Source organism: Zonotrichia albicollis, chromosome 4 (assembly GCF_047830755.1).
Source record: "Zonotrichia albicollis isolate bZonAlb1 chromosome 4, bZonAlb1.hap1, whole genome shotgun sequence".
Classification (NCBI taxonomy): Eukaryota; Metazoa; Chordata; class Aves; order Passeriformes; family Passerellidae; genus Zonotrichia; species Zonotrichia albicollis.
The window spans coordinates 30,890,073-30,912,774 of record NC_133822.1 but is presented as its reverse complement, the minus strand read 5'-3'; the positions used below and the strand labels follow the sequence as shown (position 1 = coordinate 30,912,774).

Sequence of the window (22,702 nt, the reverse complement as noted above, 5' to 3'; positions counted from 1 at the left end):
GATAAATGACATATTGGAGGCTCCTGTTGGAGTCTAGTTGACTAACTTAGATCAGATTGACTTTAAGACTGAAGCCACCCTTGAGATATTTTACTCCTATCTCACAAATTTTTACTGCAGGTTTCCAGACTGCCACTACACTCTATAGTTGCCAAGTTGTACGGATGTACCATGGACAATGCTGGATATCCCTGTAATAACCTTGGAAAGCTCTTTGTACTGCATTTACAAACTAAGTAGGATCTTGTTTAGGTATCCTTTTGACCTTCCTGTTAATAGCAATTAACCTCTGAATTTGTCTACTTGATGTAAATACAACCTTATCTTTTTTAATTGATACGAAGCAAATTAAGATCTGTGGAAACCAAGCTTTCCAGTTTAGAGCTGCTTCTTTGTAACCTAATCACAAAGCATGTACCTTGCCCATTACTGCCAGGGCAGATGCACAGTTGTGACTACAGAAATTACATCCTCTCAGCAGGGCTGTAATTGGCAATCTGTTGAGTGTGGCTGTGAGGGAAGTGCTCCTTTAAGTGACTTTAAACTCCTTGAAAGGGACTGGATAAATGAAGTCGGCTTTGCTGGCAGTGTTCTGATCTCAGCACATAAATTTTAGTTTATAGAATAATGCCTCTGTCCATTCATCTGTCTGTCTCTCCCCTGCCACTCGCCCTTCCTTTGCCCCATTGCTTTTTTGCCTTGAAAACTCCAGGATTTTATAATAAAGCCTTTGAGAGCGAACATATTTTTCCAGGAGTAGCTTGAGTGCAAAATCTGCCTCATCTGGCAATACTTTATAAAAGTTAAACCAGGGAAGGAACATTCTGTGAACATTTAAACACATGTTGGGCCAATCATGAGGGTGAAGTTACACTGGATACGTTTAGGAGTGAGCTCTTGAGTCTTTGTAGTGTGAAGTAGGGTTGTCTGCATGACTGTTTCTGTGCTGAAAGAGTTGTCCTTGGTCAGCATAACCATACAGAAAAGTCTGCCCTTTTGCAAAATGTACTTAAAGGTGAACAGACTATTAGCTAGCATGGCTGTAGAAATGGTTTACTGAAGATCTTCCCTGGAGAATGAATAAACATTAGGATCAAAATTTGGTGCTTGTGGAACATGATGGCATTAATGTAAACGAGAAACTGAAGGAAAATGTGTGCTGAAGTGCTCTGCTGAATTGGGGCCAGGATGCTTATAAGAGTGCTGCACACTTTGCATTAACAAGGCACAAAATATGAATCTCCCAAGTGCTTGAGCTAGGTTGCATGCTTAATCAGGAGACTGGTTCAGCTCTACTTCCAAATCTCAAAGGCAACAGGAGATAATCTGACAGTGTGTAACAGCAGTGGCACAGTATTCCAGGATACTCACTGCACTTGCCAAATACATGTTCAGTCTCACGTTTTGTGCCAGACTTCATGTAGCAAAGCATAAACACACTTGGTGTTTCACACACACATAGGCCTGTCTCCAGTGTGGGGAGCTGTGTCAGTCAAGTCATCATATCATCAGCAAAACCGGCTGCATTGTCAGAAATCTGCCTGTGTGGCAGCTGTTAAAGGTGTGTGGACACAAGCCATTGCTGAGGAACTGCATCCCTGCAGCAGTGCTGGCTCAGACGAGTGTCTCCTGCCATCAGCTGTATGTGGACCTTAGGGTGGGACAGCAGCCGGGGCCAGGGTGGCAAAACAGTCACCTGTCTCAGGCTGTCACAGTTGAGAGCAATCCCAGCCTCTGTCCAAGCCTTTGCTATCTCCTGGTTTTCAGACATAATCAAAACAAACTTTGTTGCCTAATGACCCCACCCCTTCTGTGTGCAAAACACCTGAAAAGGCCACAAGTCCCTTTAAACATCCTATGGATGATTGGGCTTTAATCAAGAATGTTGGAAGTTGGAAAGCTGAAATTATTCTTTTTTTTGGCCAAGAGAAAGTGCTTTCGTAGTGATACTGTTTAAACACATTCCTAATTGATTTCCTCTAATTATGTAGGCTTTTGAGTTTTGAGTGCTTTATTATCATTGTTTTCAGTTGATTACAACCAAGAACATCAAGTAATATTTCAAGTGTCTGGAGATATCAATGAAACAAGAATAAACAAACTTAACTCTTTAGTTACCATACCTCAGCTTTATGAATTTCCTGCCATTCAGGGTGATCACCTAAACAGACTTCATCAGACATGATATAAACGCAAATGTGTGAGATCATGGGCAGGTCTAGTTTAAATGTCAAACTGATTGCCAGCAGCGATGAAATTTATTTTGAACTTCTCATTTACACAGTCCTGCCATAGTAATGTAAATATTTGCCTCTCTGAAGTTCCTCGACATTTAAATAATATTTAAATAAAGGGGAGTTAGTGCTTGTATTCTTTGCCGAAACAAAGACAATTAGTGTAATGTGTTATTGTGACCAAATTGGTAACTGTCATTTTTCCTTCCTTCTAAAGAGCAAACCATCATAATCTGCATATCCTCAGTCTTGCTCTGTGAGAAGCAACTTCACCAAGGATAATAATTCCCATTCTGATTTAATCTCCTCACTGGGGAGGAGTAAATTATAGCATGTTGTATGATTTAAAAAGATAATTGCAGGATCTTAACAACGTTCCTTTAATTAAAAAGGAGATTAATTTTAGCTGAAGAAGGCCATAGTTTAGAAGAATAATTTAACACAAGTTTAGCATTAAAACACATACTTTATATCTTGATGTCTTCAATTATAGTTAAGCATATGCATAAATTTGTGTGTATGCATATACGTGATATTCTCATTTGATCTGGGATATTTTCATGTCTGCTATATGCTCTGTTAAAAACAGTAATAAAATAATACTGCTGCTAAAAAACAGCTAAATTAACATTATGCCAGGGGGCTGTTAAACAGTCAAAACCACAAAAGCTGAATCAGGCTGAATTTCCAAGGTAAAAGACAGTTTTCAGTACTCGCATTTTTGAAGAATAATTCAAGGCTTATTTACACAAGTGAGGTAAGTGGGTCGTACATGAATTTTCTGAATGAAAAGGTTGTTCTAGTCTGCATCTCCAAAATTAAAAACAAACTTACTTGTTCTTTTGATTTGGCTGACCTTTAATAAAAGAGCATTTTGTAGCAATGGAAAGGTACTTCTGTCTTCGGCTGTTAGGAGTGTAATAAAAATACCACTGAATGGAAAGACACCAGATGGAAGGAATGTCAACATACTGGAACTAATTTAGGAGATTGCTCTGATAGAGAGCAAAGGCATGAGGAGAATTCAAATGGTTCCAGTGCAAAGAGATTGGCTGCCCCTCTTAAACTAACAAACTAAAATCCTTACCCCAGGGTTACATGTAAACCAAATGGAATCAGCCCACAAGGAGATAGTCCAAGAATCCTCCACCCTCAGCACTCACTCTGACTTTAGTATGACTTCACTCTGACTTGAGCTTGGAGGAAGGACTTTTTTTTTATTTTGGTAGTAAGTCAGTCCAAAGTGAACTATCCTAATAGAGAGATATACAGTGTACCATTAAACCTTTCTGATTGATGTTTGCAAAACCGTGCCCATCTGGGCTTTCAACAATTTTATGGTGAAGCACATCTTAGCAGAGAAGAAATATAGTGAGTGTGTTCATTTGGTGTCTTGTCCCATGAGTTTCAGAGGAGGTGATTTTGGTGTAGCTAGAGGGAAGAATTTGGCTGTAAGGTTGAAAAGAAGAATGCTGATGAGCAAGAGGTCAGCCACCTATTTGGAAAATGGAAGGCTGTAGATAGAAGCTGAGTTCATAATTTCACAGCCTCTAACTATAAATAAGTGGTGAGATTTTATGCAAGAGCTATTACTGTGGTCGAACAGCCTGTGAAAGAGGGATGGATTATTCATGTTAGAAAATGTACTTTGTCTCAGATATCTCTTTGATAGCGAAAAGTGAAATTCTTTCCCAATTTCACATTTATGTTCTTCGAGGAATTTTGAAGTCAGCAGATTTGGTTTCAATTATGAGCCTGAAGGTATAGACTTTTTCTCTGTCACTTTTAAAAAAGAAACAAACATGTTAGAGTTAAGGGTGGGATTTAAAGAAAAGTAAGAATTTTTTGACAACTGTATGTTAAGCACCCTTTGCTGCTTAGGTTCCCAAGGTTTCTGGAAACCAAAACCAAGTGGTTTTGACCAGACCAAGCCCAAGCAAACTTGCAGCCCCTGGAAAATGCTGTTTCTCTGCGTTGCTATGGCCAATGTCTTAGTCCTTTGTTCATCTCCTGGGGATACAATCACATTTTTCCTTACACCATGAGGTTTATGCTGTTCCTGCTCCTGGTTCCTGATGTGCTCTCACACTGCTGTCCCTGCTTCCTCCCCTGTGGCCACATAAAATGCAGTCATCTCCACAGTCAATCCTTCAGCTGGCAGGCTCTGTCTGCTAAGGAGCAGTAGTGATTTGCAAGCACTACTCTGCAGCAGCACTTGACCACTGTGGCTGAGGCAGTGCAGCAGCCCTCCCGCCGCATCAAGGTCTTGTTGCAGCTCTCAGAGTAACTCAGAGTGGTGCAAATAAACACAGATGCTCAGAAATAGATGACACACAGCCAGTAGCAAGCATTCTCCTGCTGCTGTCCCCTCTAATAGATGAAGCTTGTGCCTTGTATCTAAGCAGCCCCCCTATCTTGATTCTTAATTGACAGACCATCTCCGCTGCTATCCATGTATGGGTGTTGGTATTGACAGTTCTCTGCTTATCTAATTTGGCTAGAGTATTGATGGTTTGAAAGAAGCTAAAGCAGCCCCACCTTACTCATACATGGTCTCCATCCCTTGACCTTGCTCAGGGCTGAGGAGCAGGCTTATATGACATGGCTGTCCCAGAAGTAGCAAGATTTGGGAAGTTCCTGGGGTTCAGCATCTTGCTTCTCTGCTGCTAGTTGGTGCAGCCAGGGTTCAGGCACACTTCTAGGTGAGGGTGAGTTTCAGAATGAATATGCAGTAGGATGGCAGGTAATAAATCATCTGCAACAAAAACAAAGAGTGAACCAAGCGTTCCCAAAGCTATATGGAGGCAACTCGTCCATCATCAGCCCACAAGTTACAGCCCAGGTGCTAACAGGGCATTATATTTATTACCTCATTATTCTTTGCAGTAAGTCAATCCAGCTTTAATTAATGCCCTCTTCTCTTCCTCCAGCCATTGGCCACAAGGCTTTCTTGAGCATTTGTTTATAAAACTACATGCTGTGCTCAGAAGGGAAATTCAGAAGTGCCTGTGTGAAACATGCCTGACATCCTAAATACTACTGGGAAAATTCATGGTGTACTTGGTTGATGGTGTAAGAATTGCCAGAATACCACCTTTTCATCTGCCTGATAGTCTTGACCACTAAATTCCTCTTTAACGCTATGTGTGTGTGTAAAGACATAAATCCCACTGCCTTTCAACCTCCTCTTCCTTCAGCTGCAGCTCTCATTTTAGATTTTTCTGTCTGCTGTTGAGTCCATCTCTGCAGAAGATAGCTCCGTGCCCACTCCTGAGGTTCAGCTGATACTGTGGACATGCTCTGATGTGAAATGACACAGTTGTAAAAAAATACTTCCCTATTCACCTCTGCTCCTGGGTGGAGAAACAATTTGCTGTTTAATTCTGTAATTGTTCAGCTATGATGATGGTGAGGAGGGCTCTGTAATGTCACGTAAGTTCAAGGATAGCTTCCCTCTCAAAATTCTCCCTCGTGAAAAAAAGTGTGCCAGTAAACTGAAAACCAAATACGAGTTTCTGGAACAATTCTGTTTCTATTGATTCTAGTGTGGCTTTGTGACAAAAATTTGAAATTTGAAACAGGGATTTATGCTTTCCTAAATTCAGCTTGATGGTATTATCTCAGTTTCCTAGAGGGTGTAAGAGAAAATTTGAAATGGAAAGTGCCTTTGAATGCACATTCCTCCAAACCAAATGCTTTCCACCTCATTTCTGTAGAAATGTTGGAAAATACATCTGGATCAGGACTTGTATTAATATGGCAAATTTGAGTCCAAAATAATTACATGTTAGGATTTAAAAATTCAGAACATCAAGGATGATTTGAGAAGACTCTTAGAACTGAGTAATGAAGGCAAAACTTTCATAAAAACACAGCCTGGAAGAATGTTCTATCGTGGCAGGACTGTTTTTGCTGTTACTGTCACCAGGAGCACTGAACACCTGGTGGGGCATCAGCTTTTGGAGGAGTGGGGCAAGAACAGCCAAGGGCAAACATGCCTCTGAGCTGAGGGTGGTCCTCAGTTGGAACTGCTTGGGATATGTATGGGATAATTCCATGAATATGGGATATTTCCATGAAGGTACACTGAGATCATCTCTGCCATGTGGCAACTTCACCTGCAGGTGCGTGATACATGTTCGTGCGTGATACAATACCCCCTAACTCATGGAATCAGCTGGGGTTTTAGGGAATTTTGTTGTTATTGTTGCTGTGTGGTTTATGTGTTTGTTTTAAATCATTTGTCTTATATGAGAGCATTTTCAGTGATTTGTCTCAGCTTGCTATTTTTTTTTGCCTTCTTAAAAAAGCCCGTACCTAACATTAGAGAAGCGAATGTGCGCATTACTGTTTTATTGGTAGCACATCACAGCACTTCCCTGTATGACATGGAGCATGTTCAGTTTTTCCCAGACAGTGTTAGTCTGTGTTTCTTGGAGGGGATACTGTATGTATAATCCATCCGGAGACGGCTTTCCCAGTTTCCAAAGTTTATTGCTAATGAGGATGTACATAGGATCTAATCACTGGCAGAGGCCTCTTCTTCGGGTACAGTGAGGCCAGCAGACAAGTAAGCAGCCAATTTTATCTGGCTGTTTGCTCTTTCTTTTATCAGAGCTGTTTGGCTGGGATTCAGGGGTGTTAGAGTGAACTGCAGAGGCTTTGGCTTGTAGATTTGAGTGACAGAGTGTGAGAGGACATGAGACAAGGCCTAAGAGAAGTAAATATCTGTGTGTTAAGAGAGGCAGCTTCACATTTCACTGAAAAAGCTGAAGCTTAATTCTGTTCTTTTTAAATCACCAAAGACTACTGGCTGAACTTTGATAAAGAGATATAGGAAGGCATCATTACAGTTGGGCTTGTCAAAACTAGCATCTATTTGTAATAGATCCTTTAACCTCATTAATTTGTATTTGCCTTGCTGCCAGTGTGACCAGGGCTGCCACAGATAAAAAGAAAGGAAAAATCACCATGTTTTCTTATGGCAGTTGTTACTTATGACAGGTGCAGGAAGTTTCCAGTGGGTTGCAATGGATTTTCAGTGACACAAGAGAAGAGCTATTTAGCAGCCAGGAAAATACAGCAATTCCAGACTATTAACAGCCTGCTTTACTAGATTAAATATTAGTTATCTGCCACTTACAGTGAAGTCCTTGACAGCATGTGACACAGCATACTCTCAGCCCCGAAGAACACTACAGTACAGGCTGTGACGTGGATGAGATGATTTTCCTTGCTCTGCTTACGCTGGCGTTGTGCATTGCTGCCAGCTCTGCACAAGTGACAGAGGATTACAGCATTCAGTCTGTGACATGCAGTGGGACACATGGTAGGGGCAGCAAATAAGGAAGCTTGAGGAAGAGCTGTTTGCTTGAGACGAGGTACAGAGCCACACTGACAAGAGCTATACTGCTCTAGAGGTGCTGCAGCCATAGCAAGTTCAGGTGTTCATGCCCAGTGTGCTGTCACAGAGAGTTGGGATGGAGGAGGGCACATCCATCAGTTGGATATTTGTTGGATTTTGGTGGTAGGTGAAAGACAACCAACAGTCATTGTAAGCCAAATGGCAGTCCTGTTTCAGTTACTGAAGACAAGAATGTATTATACCTTCTACGAGCCCTTTCCAAACCCTTTCCTGTCTGCTTCTATTCTCTGGCCTCAAGTGAGCTACTTGTACAAGGAATTCTGTGCTGGAGCAGGAGCTGGTATTCATATATTACTGGCACAAGTGTCCACCTCACCTCACTCTTTGCCACCTTGTGACCCCATATTATTTGAGACAAAGAGGTTCATGTAGCCATATGAAAGAGAGGATAAACTCAATTTCTTTCTCTTCATCTGAGGTGTTGTAATCTTCCTCTGGCAAAAAGTAGCTTTGGAACTTGCTTTTTGCAGTGAGATTTGTTAGTACGTCTTTCCAGGCCTCACTGGTGGTCTAGGATGTGATCAGACATCCCGAGTCTTCTTCACTCTTTCAAGTGTCAATTTTAAAATGTATTAAATTAACTGTAGTGTTTTTTTTCTTTTCTTCTGTGCAGTGTTTGAAAATAAAGATAAAATTGTGATCATCATGGAGTATGCAAGTAAAGGAGAGTTGTACGATTACATCAGTGAGAGGCGGCGATTAAGCGAAAGAGAGACGAGACACTTCTTCCGACAAATAGTCTCTGCTGTGCATTACTGCCACAAGGTGAGCAAAGGATTTAATGGTAAAAAATGCTGCTTCAAGGCTGATTACTGGCATATATTTCAAAGCATGTCTGAGGCAACAGCATTCATTATTAAGTATCAGAATACATTATTTTATCAGTACAACAGAAGATCTTCATTAAAAGCACTACACGGAACTAGTGCCTTTTTAAAGACTAACGATGTTTTCCTGTGCAATGACAGATACCAGACACACCCTTACTTTAGGCAAACCTTGCATTTTTGCCTTTAAAATATTTCTCCTGACATTTAAAAACTCAAAAATTACAACATCAACTAAAGAAGGCATCCCATATAACCTCTACAGCATTAATATTAATGCATTCAAACAAGTGTTTGCAATTTGAATATACTACTAAACAACTTTAGAATAGGAGATATATGAAAGAAAAAGCCAAGAGAAAGCTATGAGGTTCATGCATGAGCTTTAGTACATACTCATTCTGGATAGGTAAAAGTAACTTTACCAGATGTAGCAGGAAAGATACCATTTGCTAATGACCTTACCCATCATGGTATCCACTTGGAATAACAAATCAAGCAATTAAACCCAAGGTAGCTGACTGGTTGTCATCATGGACCTTTTATTTCTGTTTATGAAACAACTGCATAGAGCCAAAATTTGTTTGAGGCTAAAGGCATTGAGCAGCTAACACAATTTTAATTTGAATTCTTAAAACACTTAAGTCTCTACTTGAATTCTCATAAAAAATGGGATTTCTCAAAGTCCTCACTGCATAGTGCTGAAAAGCTGCAGTGCCATTCCTGATGCATTTAATTTTCCCAAGTTTCTGTAAAGAAGGTTCTGACCTAGACCCAGTCTGTTTGCTTCCATCTCTAACATTTACAATCCTTTGGGATTATAACTCCCCCAATCCGTGATCCACATGGCTACTCATTGGAGGAATGTGGACTTTTATAGGGGCTAACGTCATTGACAGATATTGGTTTCTCATGTCTGGGAAGAATATCCTGCTTTCACACAGTGGGGGCAGGATCCAGGATGAAATTAAGTTCTGAAAAGACACGCCCCAGCCCTCTGCCCCCCCCCCGTCCCCACCCCCTGATGTTTCAGAGTGTCTGTGGGAGGACAGATTCCAGTCATTCTTCCCTTAACCACACACCAAGTGACTAATACAGTGCCTGCCACTAGTCACTGGGCCATGAGTGTTATGACAGTGAAATCAGCCCTGAAATGTAGATGCAAAGACCACCCTGCCAGCTCACCTTTAATTTTTCCAATATTTTCTCATGCTCTTCCCCATTTTCTTCTTCCTCGTTTCAGAATGGTGTTGTCCACAGAGACCTAAAATTGGAAAACATTCTTCTTGATGACAATTTTAATATTAAGGTAAGATTCTTCTTCTCAGTTTCTCAGAATGGATTTGCATGTTTTATAACATTTTTACCCAAGGCATTAGAAGAGCCATTGTTATGGTAACAGCTACTAAGCAACAGCATCTGGCAAGAGGCTGGAGGTTGGGGGAAGACACCCCTGATTGCCAGTAATACACACTAAATGAAGCATTGCATACTTTGGTGAAAGCCCTGTCCTGCCACACAAAGGCCACGATTCTCAATGCAGTATCTACCCACTGGTAGAAAACAGCAGAGCATTTCGTGCAAACGGTCTTATTGTACAAATTATATTATTGCTGGCTGCTTCTAAGGCTAGGAAACAACTGTTCTGGTCTACAGGGTTCAAGTGCCTCCTACAGAATAGTATGAATGTTCTTTTGATCATGGCTGGAAAATAAGCAGATAGAGTTTCAAAATAAACCTAGTAAAGCACATGTGCTTCATTAGGAAACGGCCTTGGAACTTCAGACACAAACGTATACTTTGGGTAGTGATGTCAGTGATGTCATTTCCATGCCAGTTCTCCCCAGTGAAAGCATAAGAGTGACTTTTTTTCCTGTCTTTTTCTTCTATTGTTTATAGCTGTAGCACAAAGTTAAATAATGCAGAGATTTAATTTCCATGGTAATTTCCTATATATATATATCCTATCTGTATTCCTTTATAAAATGAAGCTGAACCTGTTTCACTTTCAACCTTTTTCCTCCTTGGGTAGCTGGATGTAAGGGTGGCTGGATGTGCTCATCCATGGACAAACAAGCAGAGGGAGGAACACCAAAGAGTTTCTGCTGATGCTTGAGCATCCTTATTTAATTTAAAAAGTAATCAAGGAGCTGCTTGCATAACCCAGTACCTAAATAGCCTGGGTCTTCCTTTTGTCTCCAGTGAAAACCCTGGGGCTGTAGGCACGGCCTTCTGTGCTTCACAGTGGAGAGATTGCCTTCATTTTGAGCTGATGTGCAATGGAAGTGGAAAGTAACGTGGTAGCTGCCATCTGTGTAATGCTGATGACAGAAGCTAACTTGGATCAGCTAGTGGATTAAAGACACATAAATATGCGGTTTCCAAAAATAGTCTTTTACAGAAGGCCCATCCAAGGCAATATTTGGATGTTTTGCTGTTAGCATCCAGTGTTGGAGCAGACCTTCCCTCTCCTGTTCCTACAGGGACACTGTCTGCAGCAGCCAGGGCCGTTCTCAGCAGTGCTGAAAACAAAAAGTAGCCTTTCGAGGACATTGTATACAGATCAGGCTTCCGCAGGCAGGATGACCTTTATTTTCACATTACATGCCAAACGATCTTCCCAGCTAATCAGAGAATTCTTGAGAGAAATGAGGAATTTGTGGAATTTGCTAGCTGTGGAGAGCTGGATCTCTGCACTGTGGTCCTCATATGCAAAACCAGTTATTTCCTCAAGCCTCTGGGGAGCTGGTCTTTGTCAGACTGTTCTGCTCCTGCCCCTCTGTCCTTTATGGGAGTTGTTCACCTGTGGGTAGAGCGGAAGGATGGGGCAAGGACAGGTGGCTTTGTCTGGTCTGCACTTGGAGCTGACCCAAGGGCTTCAGAACCACAGATGCATTTCAGCTGCCATAGCAAGTGGCACTGTTGTGGAAGAAATTCAGGTGGCAATGCCTCCTCACATACCTTCCAGTCACTTGGACATGCTTTTCTTGAGGGTTTCCCTTTCATGACTTGCATTGCGTTTAAACTGCTGTAGGTGTTTTTCATATTTCCAGCCTTTCCTCAACTACATCTCTTCACTGTTAAGGCTTCTGAGCAGTCAAGGCTGCCTTGGCATGGGGAAGTGGCTTCTTGGCTGTCCCCTAGTCACTACTTGTGCAAAAGGTCTCATGAAACTGAAAAACAGACTGAAACTCAGGAAGGTATTGGTATTTCATACATCTTACAGTCAATAGTGTTTGAATTTGGATTGCTTCAAGAGATGCATAATGGTATGATTTTTCTTTTTCTCTCTGCTCTCTTTTTCTAAATCTTGTGACTAAGGTCAGCTTTGAATACTTGATGGTAAACATACAGCCACTGTTTCCCTGATGATGAGGTTTTGAATATGTTGCTGTGGTTTCTGTGTTACTTGCACAGAATTTTACTTCCCACTTTTTCTTTGTTTCACTAAACAGTAACCGTTGTCAAGGAAACACATATGGAACTGTAAATTATTTATTAGGAGTAAATTTATCAGGTCCACATTCTGAGAGTACTTACACGTGGTTTGTTCAGGCAGAAAAAAATTGCAGGGGTTTGGTATTGACTGAAGGCTTCAAATACTCGGGGGAAGGCATTTTCTAGAAATGGATTGATAGTATTATCTGTACTTTCCTAGTATTTATATTTCATTCAGTGGATTACAAACACAAAATTGGTAGCTTGATTTTAAGAATGATAAAATTAAAGGAATCTCTTCGTTCTTGGGTGCAATGTGCAATTAAATACATGTTTCTGATGAAGCCGATGATCTATGCATTATGATTTAAAAAACATGTCATAATAATGTGAAGAAAAAATATGATGTTGTAAAAATGGATCCCTGTACAGCAGCTTAAATAATACTTTTAAAACAGGGAATAAAGAAGACAAGTAATCCATTAGAAATTATTATCCAACCTAAAAGGGTCCCGACCCATTTTACTTGTTACTACTACTAACTCGGAGACCATTCTTAAGCTTTAGATAATTAAATGAAGGTCATGAAGGAGTGTGGTGACATAAGAAGGAGTTTGTTTTTAAGAGCTGTGATGGTGAGTAAAAATCTCTAGAAGCAGAGTCATGTTAGAATACAGCAACAAGGAAACATCAATGTCTGGAAGCACAAAAAGTACATATTTTGAAGAGTTCTGCATATCCACAGGCCAGAGATGGAGTGCAATGAGAGGAAAAAGTGATCCAATTTGTGGTGTATTACTAGGTTTTTTATGGACTTGTATGCAGTACTATTTCCTGGAGACTTTTACTGAAAACAACTAAATGCAGCAGACATAAATGAATCAAATGAGCTTTAAACGCTTGTGAGACTGAGCATCCTTGTTCACAGTAGGGATGAGAACAGTTCCTGGGCTGGGAATTGCAGCTAAAGGAGATGTCTAGCAGAGGTTGACATAACCGTATGATCAACCCCGAAGTGACAGAAGAGTAGAACAATGCAAGTATAACAGTAACATAATCCTGCTAACTGCTCATTCTCTTGGGCTGGTAAGGGGACACCAGTCAGACTAACCACTAAAAACCCACGAGGGTTTTGTATCTACAGACTAAATGTATGGAATTGGGATTTACTTTGCTGGAAGTCTCACCAAATGCACATATATTTCATTTGCTTTAAGAGACGTAATTATTTCTCTATCTGCACTACAGAGAGACAGATTCTTAAGTGGGATAAAGCTGACAATTTCCATGAGTGTGAACTTAGTGGAATTTACATTCCATGCTTCAACAATAACTTACATCTGGTTTAACATAGCTATCAATAAATATGAAATATATACTCCTGAAGCAAGAGGAATGGAAGCCCACTTTTCTGCTCCTCCCAGTTTAGGAAGTTTTTTTGACTTAGTTCCATTTAAGTGCCAAGAATATGAAGTAATGTTGGCTTCTATTAATCTTTTTTTGGGGGGCATGACAATTTTAATGGGAAAAGCTGATAAACATCAGTCTGTGAGCATGGGAGTGGATTGTAACATAAATATTCTTTTCCTGAATGGTCAAAATGAAAACATGAATGCCCAAGTCTGAGAGTTTCTTAGAGTGAACAATGGCATGTATTGCTATATATGTGCGTATGTGTGTGTGTATATATATATATATATATATATATATATATAATATCTTTATATATATTCATGCACATCCATATGCATTTTATACATTCCATGGTGTTAAGGGAATGTATTTTCATAAGGAATCACACTGTGCAGTGTTTGTCCTTGTCTTAGCTGCATCCTGAACTAAAATAAAAATCAGTGACCAGCACGAATTTTTAACACTGAAATGATCACATTCTTCCCCTGATTGACAGGGCAGACTTCATAAGGCTTAAAACTAACTTCCTGCAAGCCAGGCAGGGTGACTTGATAAAAAAGTGGAATTTAAGGCAATTAAGTGCAATCTGAGCCATGAGAATATGTTTGCAGACTGCAATTCAACACCAGCTGTTTTCAATGACATTCCAACCATACAATGAAGATTTTACAAACAGCATGTATTTAAGGGTTGAATTTTCTGCTGTTGGTTGATAATACACTGTCTGAGGGACTGAGTGGATTCAATCTATGAAGGAACATGTTGAGATGAATTAAAATTAATGAACAGAAATCAGGTGCTCTTTGATCAGGATAAAAAAAGATTGTCAGTGAAACACCTTGTCATGGTTTGAGCCTGGCACAGAGCCAGTGCCCCCATGAAAATGCCCTCACCCTGGTGTCTGCTGTGAGATGTGACCAGGAATAAGCAAAACAGGCTCCAGCTTAAACATAAAGAACACTTTATTACCTAAACTACAGGAAAATAGGAAAAAACTCTAAGGAAAAGAAAAAAAAATTGAAAACCTTACAAAAAACACTTTCCTCCTCCCCACTACCAGAATTTCCCAATCCGATACATTCTCCCAAATCACCAACTGCCCAGCCTGGCACCATCCTTTAGTATACTCAAACTTCAGTCCATGAAGAGGAGAGGAGTCCTTCTTTTTCCATAGGCTTCCCCTGGAAACACACTGAAACCTCGTGCGCTTCCAATGTCACTCGGCACCGCCCGGAAAAGTCCTTTTGCCGCTTGTGACATCTTCCTTCCATGCTCAGTGCTCTCACCACTGGGCATGGACCAGAGCTGCTTCTAGGGCTGTCTTTTAAGGATTCCTTGTCTCACTCCAAAAAGGCACAGTCTCTGCTTTGGGACATCTGTCCCCCCCATATTTTTCCAACCCCCTGGGGCCGAGGGGTCCTCACGATGAACCCTCCTGGTTCTGAGCCACTGCTTCCCCCTAAGTGCAGTCTCTGTGTCACAGGAACAAACTGAGTCCATGGCCACAAGAAAAGTCCAGCCAAAAGGCCACTCCAAATCATCTCTCCCCATTCAATCATCTCCACATTCTTCGGGCCAGGTCCTTGTCTCATCTCATCTCCTATCTCCCTTCTTATTCAGCTTCGAGGAGGATTAGCATTTTTGCAAGGCCCCAATCATGAAAGAAAGGGGTTAAAACTTTCAGTCTCTGTCTGTCCCGGAGCTGCGGCACTCCCACACACGTTGCCGCTCCAGCCGGGCACTCTTCCCCCCCCCCCCCTTCTCCTCCTGGGCCGGCTGCTATCACATTCGGTGTCGCCGGCTCTCTCTCTCCCTCCTGGGGGGTTGGGGGGGGGGGATGGCTGCCCGAGGGCTGACTCCCTGGGCTCTTCCACCCTTCCATCTTCGAAGGCCTTCTCACCCCCATCTCTGTCCAGGCCCCAGGCCTATCGCATGGCAGCCCCTCCCCTGCCCAGCAGCAGCGGCTGGACAGGGGAGGGAGATCTGACCTCTTCGCCTCGACGTCCCAAGAGAGCCTCCCAGGGCCAGAGCTCTGCTTTTTAACCCCTGTGTATTCTCGGAGGTGTGTCCAAACCCCACTGGCTACACCAGGTGCCAGTATCAAACTCCGAACATCCATTGGTTTGACCACAACATCCCAGAATTCCCACTTCTTCCTGGTCAAACCACCACACACCTGCACAGGCAGAACATCAAAATAGGGAAGAGTGAAGCAGGAAATCTCGTATCTGACTTGTGACTTTAAAAATTGTGTAAAAAGGATATATAAAAAGTTTGTATTTCTAATGCAAAAGTACCTAACAACTATATATCTATTTCTGCCAGTTCATAAAGCATATATGTGTTCCTTTTTTCATCTCAACTGTGTCATTTTTCAGTGTAACTGTACTAGTTGAGGTAGTAGAGACAAAGACTTAACCTTTTCCAAGAGTTCACTGAACAATGTAATTCAACAGGTATTAGAGGCATCGATGATACACATTTTAGAAAGCCAAAGTGAGTGATGGTGCTGGCGAGCCCTTTTCTTTCCCACTCACTCTGTGTTCTCATGAATTTTCTCTGGTGAAAATTCCTGGGATTTAATTTCTTTCTGGTAGAAAAGACATTAATAAGGTGAAGAAAACCCAGAGAAAACTCCCGTCTTTTATATCTACAATATCTTTTTTATGCCTGTGCTTTATGGCTTTTATGTAGGCATTATGTTGATTGTGGGCAGTAATACAAGTATCTCTGGGAAGCAGAAGCATTTGGGTTTTAAACAAGATGAAAATGAGATGTGTTGCCTTGTGCTATGTTGTATTTTCAGGGACCCCCGACAAGGGAAGGAATGATAAATCTGACTCCATGTTCTTAGAAGGCTAATTTATTATTTTATTATCTATATTATATTAAAGAATACTAAACTCTAAACTATACTAAACTATACTAAAGAATACAGAAAGGATACAGACAAAAGGCTAAAAAGATACTAATGAAAACTCGTGACTTCTTCCAAAGTCCTGGCACAGCTTGGCACAGATCGGTCATTAAGTAAAAACAATTCACATGAAACCAATGAAACAACCACCTGTTGGTAAACAATGTCCAAACACATTCCAAAGCAACAAAACGCAGGAGAAGCAAATCAGATAATTATTGTTTTCATTTTTCTCTGAGGCTTCTCAGCTTCCCAGGAGAAAAACCTGGGCAAAGAGATTTTTCAGAAAATATGACAGTGACAGTGTAGAGAAACAAAGAAAATGCTGAGGTTGTGGGAGTATTTAATGTTGCTGTCCTCAGCCTTTGTTTTGTAAGAACAAGAACAGAGAATTGAAGTAAACAAAATATTTGGACCTGATCCTGCACTTTTCTGGAATATTTCTGGAATATTTGGCACTATTCCCAACAGTCCCAAGGGAAGTTTTGTTTGTGTTGGGCAAGCTGGATTTGGGCCTGTTGTTTCCAGTTAGGAACCAGACTTGTGTTTATTATCTCATGATAGACATCTTGTGATAGACATCTCATGCGCTTAACAGCTCAGATTCCTCAGACCCATGTCCCTGAATCTGGAGGAGTGAGTGACTGCCTTGCTTTGCCCCTTGTTCAGGCATAGCTACATTCCAGATGATTTAAAAAATCACTTTCTTCCAGTAATGCTCTAGCTTCCTGCAACACTCCTGCCTCCCTCCTCCTGTTGAATTTGAAGGTCGTGGCTTTTGGCTTGCATGAGTGTGATAAGAAGAGTGATACTTTCTGCTTGCTTTCCTTTTGTATTAGTGACTATACAAGATGAAGAGCAGTCAATGGACAGCAGGCTTCCCAGTATGAGATTGTCTTTGCAGGCATGCGCAATTCATCCAGGATAAAATTACCAGCTGATGGTTGTACAGTTGGTGGCCTCTCTGTGAATGGACCCAAAGCATCCTTGTTCCTAATCAGGAGGCCTTAACCTGGGGATCCTTCTTCTCTGAGGGATCTTTAGAGAGAAAAGTAAAACCCACATTGAGTTTTCCCTATGGCAGGAACAAATACAGCTAAGTCTTTCCTAATAAAGGATTTTTTGTTACTTTAAGAAATCATTAATATTACAAATGCCTTATGAAATTCTGTTTACAGATTGCTGATTTTGGACTCTCCAACCTTTATCATAAAGACAAGTTTCTGCAGACCTTTTGTGGAAGCCCACTGTATGCTTCCCCTGAAATAGTTAATGGACGGCCTTACAGAGGCCCAGAGGTAAGAAGGGTCAGTTTTTCTGTGGTGATATGTGGATGTCTTTGATGATAATGTTCTTGAGAGGGAGTCTTAATGCAAATGTTACTGTACATGTGAGTTCACTTGGATCTGTCCTGTATTTGAAGTTCTTAAGCTGCTTCACTTTTGTTTACATTGCCTGTGGGTGGTTAGTGAGATGTTAGATACCATTTTGCCCAGCAGAAGTTGCAACTGGACATGATGCTGCTCTTGTGGTGCTAATGGCATTGAGAAGGGCAGGGATCAGCTTTCCTGGGCTTCACACGTATTGTGTCTGTATTTCAGGTTGACAGCTGGGCCCTTGGTGTATTGCTTTACACTCTGGTTTATGGAACGATGCCCTTTGATGGCTTTGATCACAAAAATCTCATCAGGCAGATCAGCAGTGGAGAATATCGTGAGCCAACACAGACCTCAGGTATGAAAAAGGAGGGAGAGCCACATACTGAGCTGACAGCAGTTCAGAATGGAGCATTTTGTTTGGCCTTTTCCAACATGTTACAGTGTCATTTTAGAATGATGTACACCCAAAGAAAAAATCTCATTCTCCTACTGAGTTCATCTGCTATAAGTTCCCATCTGGGTGCAGCACTTTCCAAAAGCCCTTTTGAAATTTAAGTTTTGTAGCAGATAGATTTTGTTGCTTTGGGGAGCTGTAATGGGCTTTTTTAAGTAGATCTGTGACAGTAGAAGGTCTGTTAGCTATTGCAAGTGGAATTGTTCAGACAAGCTGTAAACTTGTCCAACATACTGGTCAGTCCTCTCACTACACTGTGGGCTACCACAAACAGCAAGAAGGTGAATGGTCAGAGCAACACAGTCTCTTATTAAAGAAGGCAGTCCAAAATCTGAATTAATGCCCCTGTGTTCACATTGGCATCAAGGATGGCTCATTAAGCAATCATCTGACAGAAGAGTAGCAGCTAAGTCTGGCTCATGGATTATAATGACTCCTTCCAGCCTTAAATATCTATCCAAATATTATATTTAAATGAATATTTATCTTGTTTTGGTTGTCTGTCATTCCTTTCAGTTTTCTGTCTTCTCTCTCTCTATACGGAAATAAAGCTTTACAATACACAGAAGACTACATTGTTTATGGAAAAAGTAAATACAGAAGCAATAATGTGTAGATAATTTAAAATACCCCAATTTTGTTTTATTTTCCTCTAAGTTTTGTCATTAGAATCAATAGGTTGGTGACTTCCTTCAGTAATATGGAACTATTAACTATCTAATACAGTATAAACATTAATTTATTAGATAGCCCAGAGTACATTTTCCAGAGTGAATCATATTCTTCTGATAAAATAGTGCTCAGAGGCATTTTCCATCACTGACTGACGATCAAAGCCTTGTTTCTTTTCACTTTCTCTGTAGTATGGAGCATTATTTTTGCTCATTTGATTGTCTTCACACTTTCAATTTAAACTGACAAACCTAAGAATGCCCATGTTCTAAAAATGTTACATGCTATTCTTCACCCATAGATGCTCGTGGTCTTATCAGGTGGATGCTGATGGTGAACCCTGAACGCCGAGCAACCATTGAAGATATTGCCAACCACTGGTGGGTTAACTGGGGCTACAAGAGCAGTGTCTGTGACTGTGATGCCATGAGGGACTCTGAGTCCCCACTGCTGGCAAGGTTCATTGATTGGCATCACCGTTCTACTGGCCTCCAACCAGAGAGTGATACCAAAATCAAGTGCCTTTCTAAGCCCAAAGGTCCTGAAGTCACACTAGAGAGACAAAGGTCTCTGAAAAAATCAAAAAAGGAAAATGACATTTCACAGTCCATCCAGGAAGGAGGAGCTGAAAATGCAACCAAACCAACCTCCAAGAGACCCAAAGGCATCCTGAAGAAAAGGAGCAACAGTGAACATCGCTCTCACAGTGCAGGTTTCATTGAAGGAGTTGTCAGCCCAGTGTTACCCTCTGCTTTTAAGATGGAGCAAGAGTTGTGTAGGACTGGTGTGGCAATTAAAAGTGTTGCAGAGGGAGAGGTTGCTGGCAAATATGGCACTAAGCAGTCTTCACTAATGCCAAAAAAAGGAATCTTAAAGAAAACTCAGCAGAGGGAGTCTGGCTATTACTCCTCTCCAGAAAGAAGTGAATCTTCTGAACTCTTGGACAATAATGATGAGACAGTAAACAGTGACACTTCTCCAGGGGTCACAGAGCCATCCAGAAATGGGTCTTACAGCCATTCCTGCAGGCGTAAGGGCATCTTGAAACATAACAGCAAGTATTCTACCAACAGCATTGAACCTGCTTTGATTAGCTCTGACACACCAACGCTGGAGGCCATGGAAGAAATGGTCTTGCCTGGGGACGCATTACCTCGAAGTTACAGTCGCCCTTCCAGCGTAATTAGTGATGACAGTATTTTGTCCAGTGACTCATTTGATTTGCTGGATTTGCAAGAGAACAGGCCAAACAGGCAGAGAATACGGAGCTGTGTCTCTGCTGAAAATTTCCTCCAGATCCAAAACTTTGAAGGACTTCAGAACCGCCCACGGCCACAGTATCTAAAGCGTTACCGCAACCATCTGGGGGACAGCAGTTTTTCTCTTCTCACAGACATGGATGATGTGACTCAGGTCTACAAGAAAGCCCTAGAGATCTGCAACAAGCTCAACTAGCAGAGGGAAGATGGAAAAGGGAGGGAAGGGAGTTATTTGTGTACCTTTATGATGGAGTAAGCCAGGTCACTGATTTGCTGACAGTGGTAGGTTTTGATTCAAAGGAGCTGACTGTACCTACTTAGCTGAACTCCAAGTAAAGTTACCCCAAAGCCATCTCACACTTCTCTAATTTTATGTCCTCAAAATATTACCTACCTGACCAGAGAAAAACCTTTGGTCTTTGTATCTGTGATGAAAGCACATCAGGAGCTAGCAGACAAAAGCATCAAGACTTGATGGCTCAAAGTCAAAGCTAGACAGAGTTAAAACTGGAAGTGAGGGACACACGTTTTGAGAGGTTTGTAATTAATATTAGATAAGCTTATTGAAGAGATGAGCTGAATTCTTTAAGTCAGATTTGGATGCCTTTTAGAACAAGAGGCTTTATTTCCCTCTGAAGTTTTTTGTCTGGGTACTGTGATTGCTCAGTGGGAATCTTTGGCTTGCATTATGCAGGACACCAGGTGAAGTGGTCATCATGGTCCCTTCCAGCAGAGTGACTTGAGAGGTTCTGAATATGTTCTAAGATAATTTGAGAGACTTGCCCAAGAAAAACCTCATGAGGTGGTTGTGGACAAGCAATGGAGGAGGCATTCATATCTAGACCTTCCACAGTGACCAGACCCATTGCTCTTCAGTGGGTAGAAAGTTCTAAAATTGTTTCCAACTACCAGCAAAAACAGAGCCACAGAAATGATAATGGCAACTGGAAGGAATGGATGTTATCAGCAGCTAAATGACCTTTTAAGGCATTTCAATCCATATGTTCAATCTGTGACACTCTTTCAAAATGGCCAGCTAGATGAATGCCCAGAAAAAGATGGATCTGACAAAGGGTGCCAAGGGTTAACTGACCCTCCACTCTAGAGTTCAGTCACTATCAGCAAATTGTGCCACCTTGCTGCTACCTTGTAGTATTTGGGGGTGACGGTAGTTTGCAACCAGAATGTTAGGTAACAAAAAGGTTGTAGAATGTAGGAAATGGATAGAGGTCAGAAAGCTAATGGGAAGATGCCTTTCTGCAAATGAAAATGTGTTTAGGTTGGTGTTAGCAGAAAGAATTGAATGATGAAATGATAACGGTAGATTTAATAACAGTTAGCATAAAGTTGTGGGGCTGCCTCTATCTAGTATAGCTGGTACTGAGTGTGCAATGATACTAGTTTGAAAAAAAAAAGGATATGCATTTGTGTTCTCAGACATATCCAGCCATCCAGACCTTAGGCTTCAACTCCCATAAAGGTACCATGTGGGTCTACTGGATTACCTGAATGTAAGCCTATGTCAGAAAGGCACTGTGTGTTTGACAGGCCTGGGCAAACTGGAATCTTCAGGCCCATTTCAGTCTCATTTCCATGAGCACATAGCCCCTGGCTTTCTTGGAGGTGCACTCGTGTGATTAAATCACAGGTTTCAGCTGATGATGTCAAATGATCCACAGCTGCAGAACTTGTATCCACACTCATACCCAGAGCAGGGGGGCATGGGACAAGTTCTGATCTCACTCCTGCCCTGTAAATGGAACTGTAAGCAGAGTTTGACCCACTGTGTCCCAAATTGTAGAGGTGGTGCAGAAACTGAATAGAGTTCCTCTGGGGATTCCTTGGGAACTGGGGATAAGTCCATATATCGATGGCATCTGGGACCAGGAGCAATTTCATTTGCAGATTCCTCTTATTCAGTGTGTCATGGTACTTAGGTCTGCTGGTTCCTCCTAAAAATCAAGTGGGCTACCTAGCATAAAGATGAACCAGCTTGAGTTTCCTAAATCAGTTAATCTGTGGAGAGCCTTTACCTTTTACTTATCCACTTACACTGGACCAAATTTGACTCTGAAATAAACGGCGTCAATACCATGAAATCTCTGAGAGATGTACTCTCAGGTAGTCAAGTGAAATCTGGCCCACTGTCATTTGCTCAGGAAGGGCAACTGCAGGTCACAGATGTGTACCTCTCTGTATGATATTCAGACATCTCATCTTCTCTCACAAGCCCTGCATGTGCTCTTTTACCCATCCCAAACCAGCACCATTTTGCAGTGTGTTGATTTAACAGGTTTGCTGTGGTGCATTTTAAAACAACTCAACATAGCCTCCCTGGCCTTTCTGAAAAAAGGGTGGATGTGCCTTGCAGCCATGGCTTTTAACTCACGCCCTGGGATGTAAGAGCTACATCCTCAGCTGGTGTGAGTCAGTGCTCTCCCGTGCAGTGCTGTCCAGTGCATCACACCTTCCGTGCACATCTAGCACTAATCTTTGAGTGGAGTTATAGAGATTTCAGGATGAAGGGAAGGGAGCTCAGCTGGCTGTGGTAGGGAAGTGAGGAGCACCCTGAAGGCTCCTATCTCCGAGGCTTTTGCCCAGGCCTGCTTCCTTGTGTACAAATGTGAACGAGTGAGTGACTGCTTGCTGCCAAACTGGAAATGTTACGTAGGGATTTACTGGCA

At 41.6% G+C, this 22,702-nt stretch overlaps 1 protein-coding gene and 1 long non-coding RNA gene across 2 annotated transcripts in view; one reads left to right on the top strand and one right to left on the bottom strand.

Annotated features, from left to right (window-relative positions):
* The window catches only part of NUAK1 (NUAK family kinase 1), a 46,753-nt gene extending 25,256 nt beyond the window's left edge, over positions 1–21,497 (top strand). Inside the window, exons 3-7 of the mRNA XM_005491181.4 lie at positions 8,273–8,424; positions 9,730–9,795; positions 17,433–17,552; positions 17,856–17,988; positions 19,061–21,497. Coding sequence (XP_005491238.1) covers positions 8,273–8,424; positions 9,730–9,795; positions 17,433–17,552; positions 17,856–17,988; positions 19,061–20,214 — 1,625 coding nt within the window. The 3' untranslated portion in view covers positions 20,215–21,497. The remainder of the gene's footprint in view (positions 1–8,272; positions 8,425–9,729; positions 9,796–17,432; positions 17,553–17,855; positions 17,989–19,060) is intronic.
* LOC141728786 (uncharacterized) lies at positions 3,380–9,907 on the bottom strand. The gene is made up of 2 exons (XR_012579992.1): positions 9,672–9,907; positions 3,380–4,989 (listed from the first exon to the last, which is right to left on the bottom strand). It is a non-coding gene; the product is annotated as an uncharacterized LOC141728786 (long non-coding RNA).
* Positions 21,498–22,702: the final 1,205 nt, after the last annotated feature.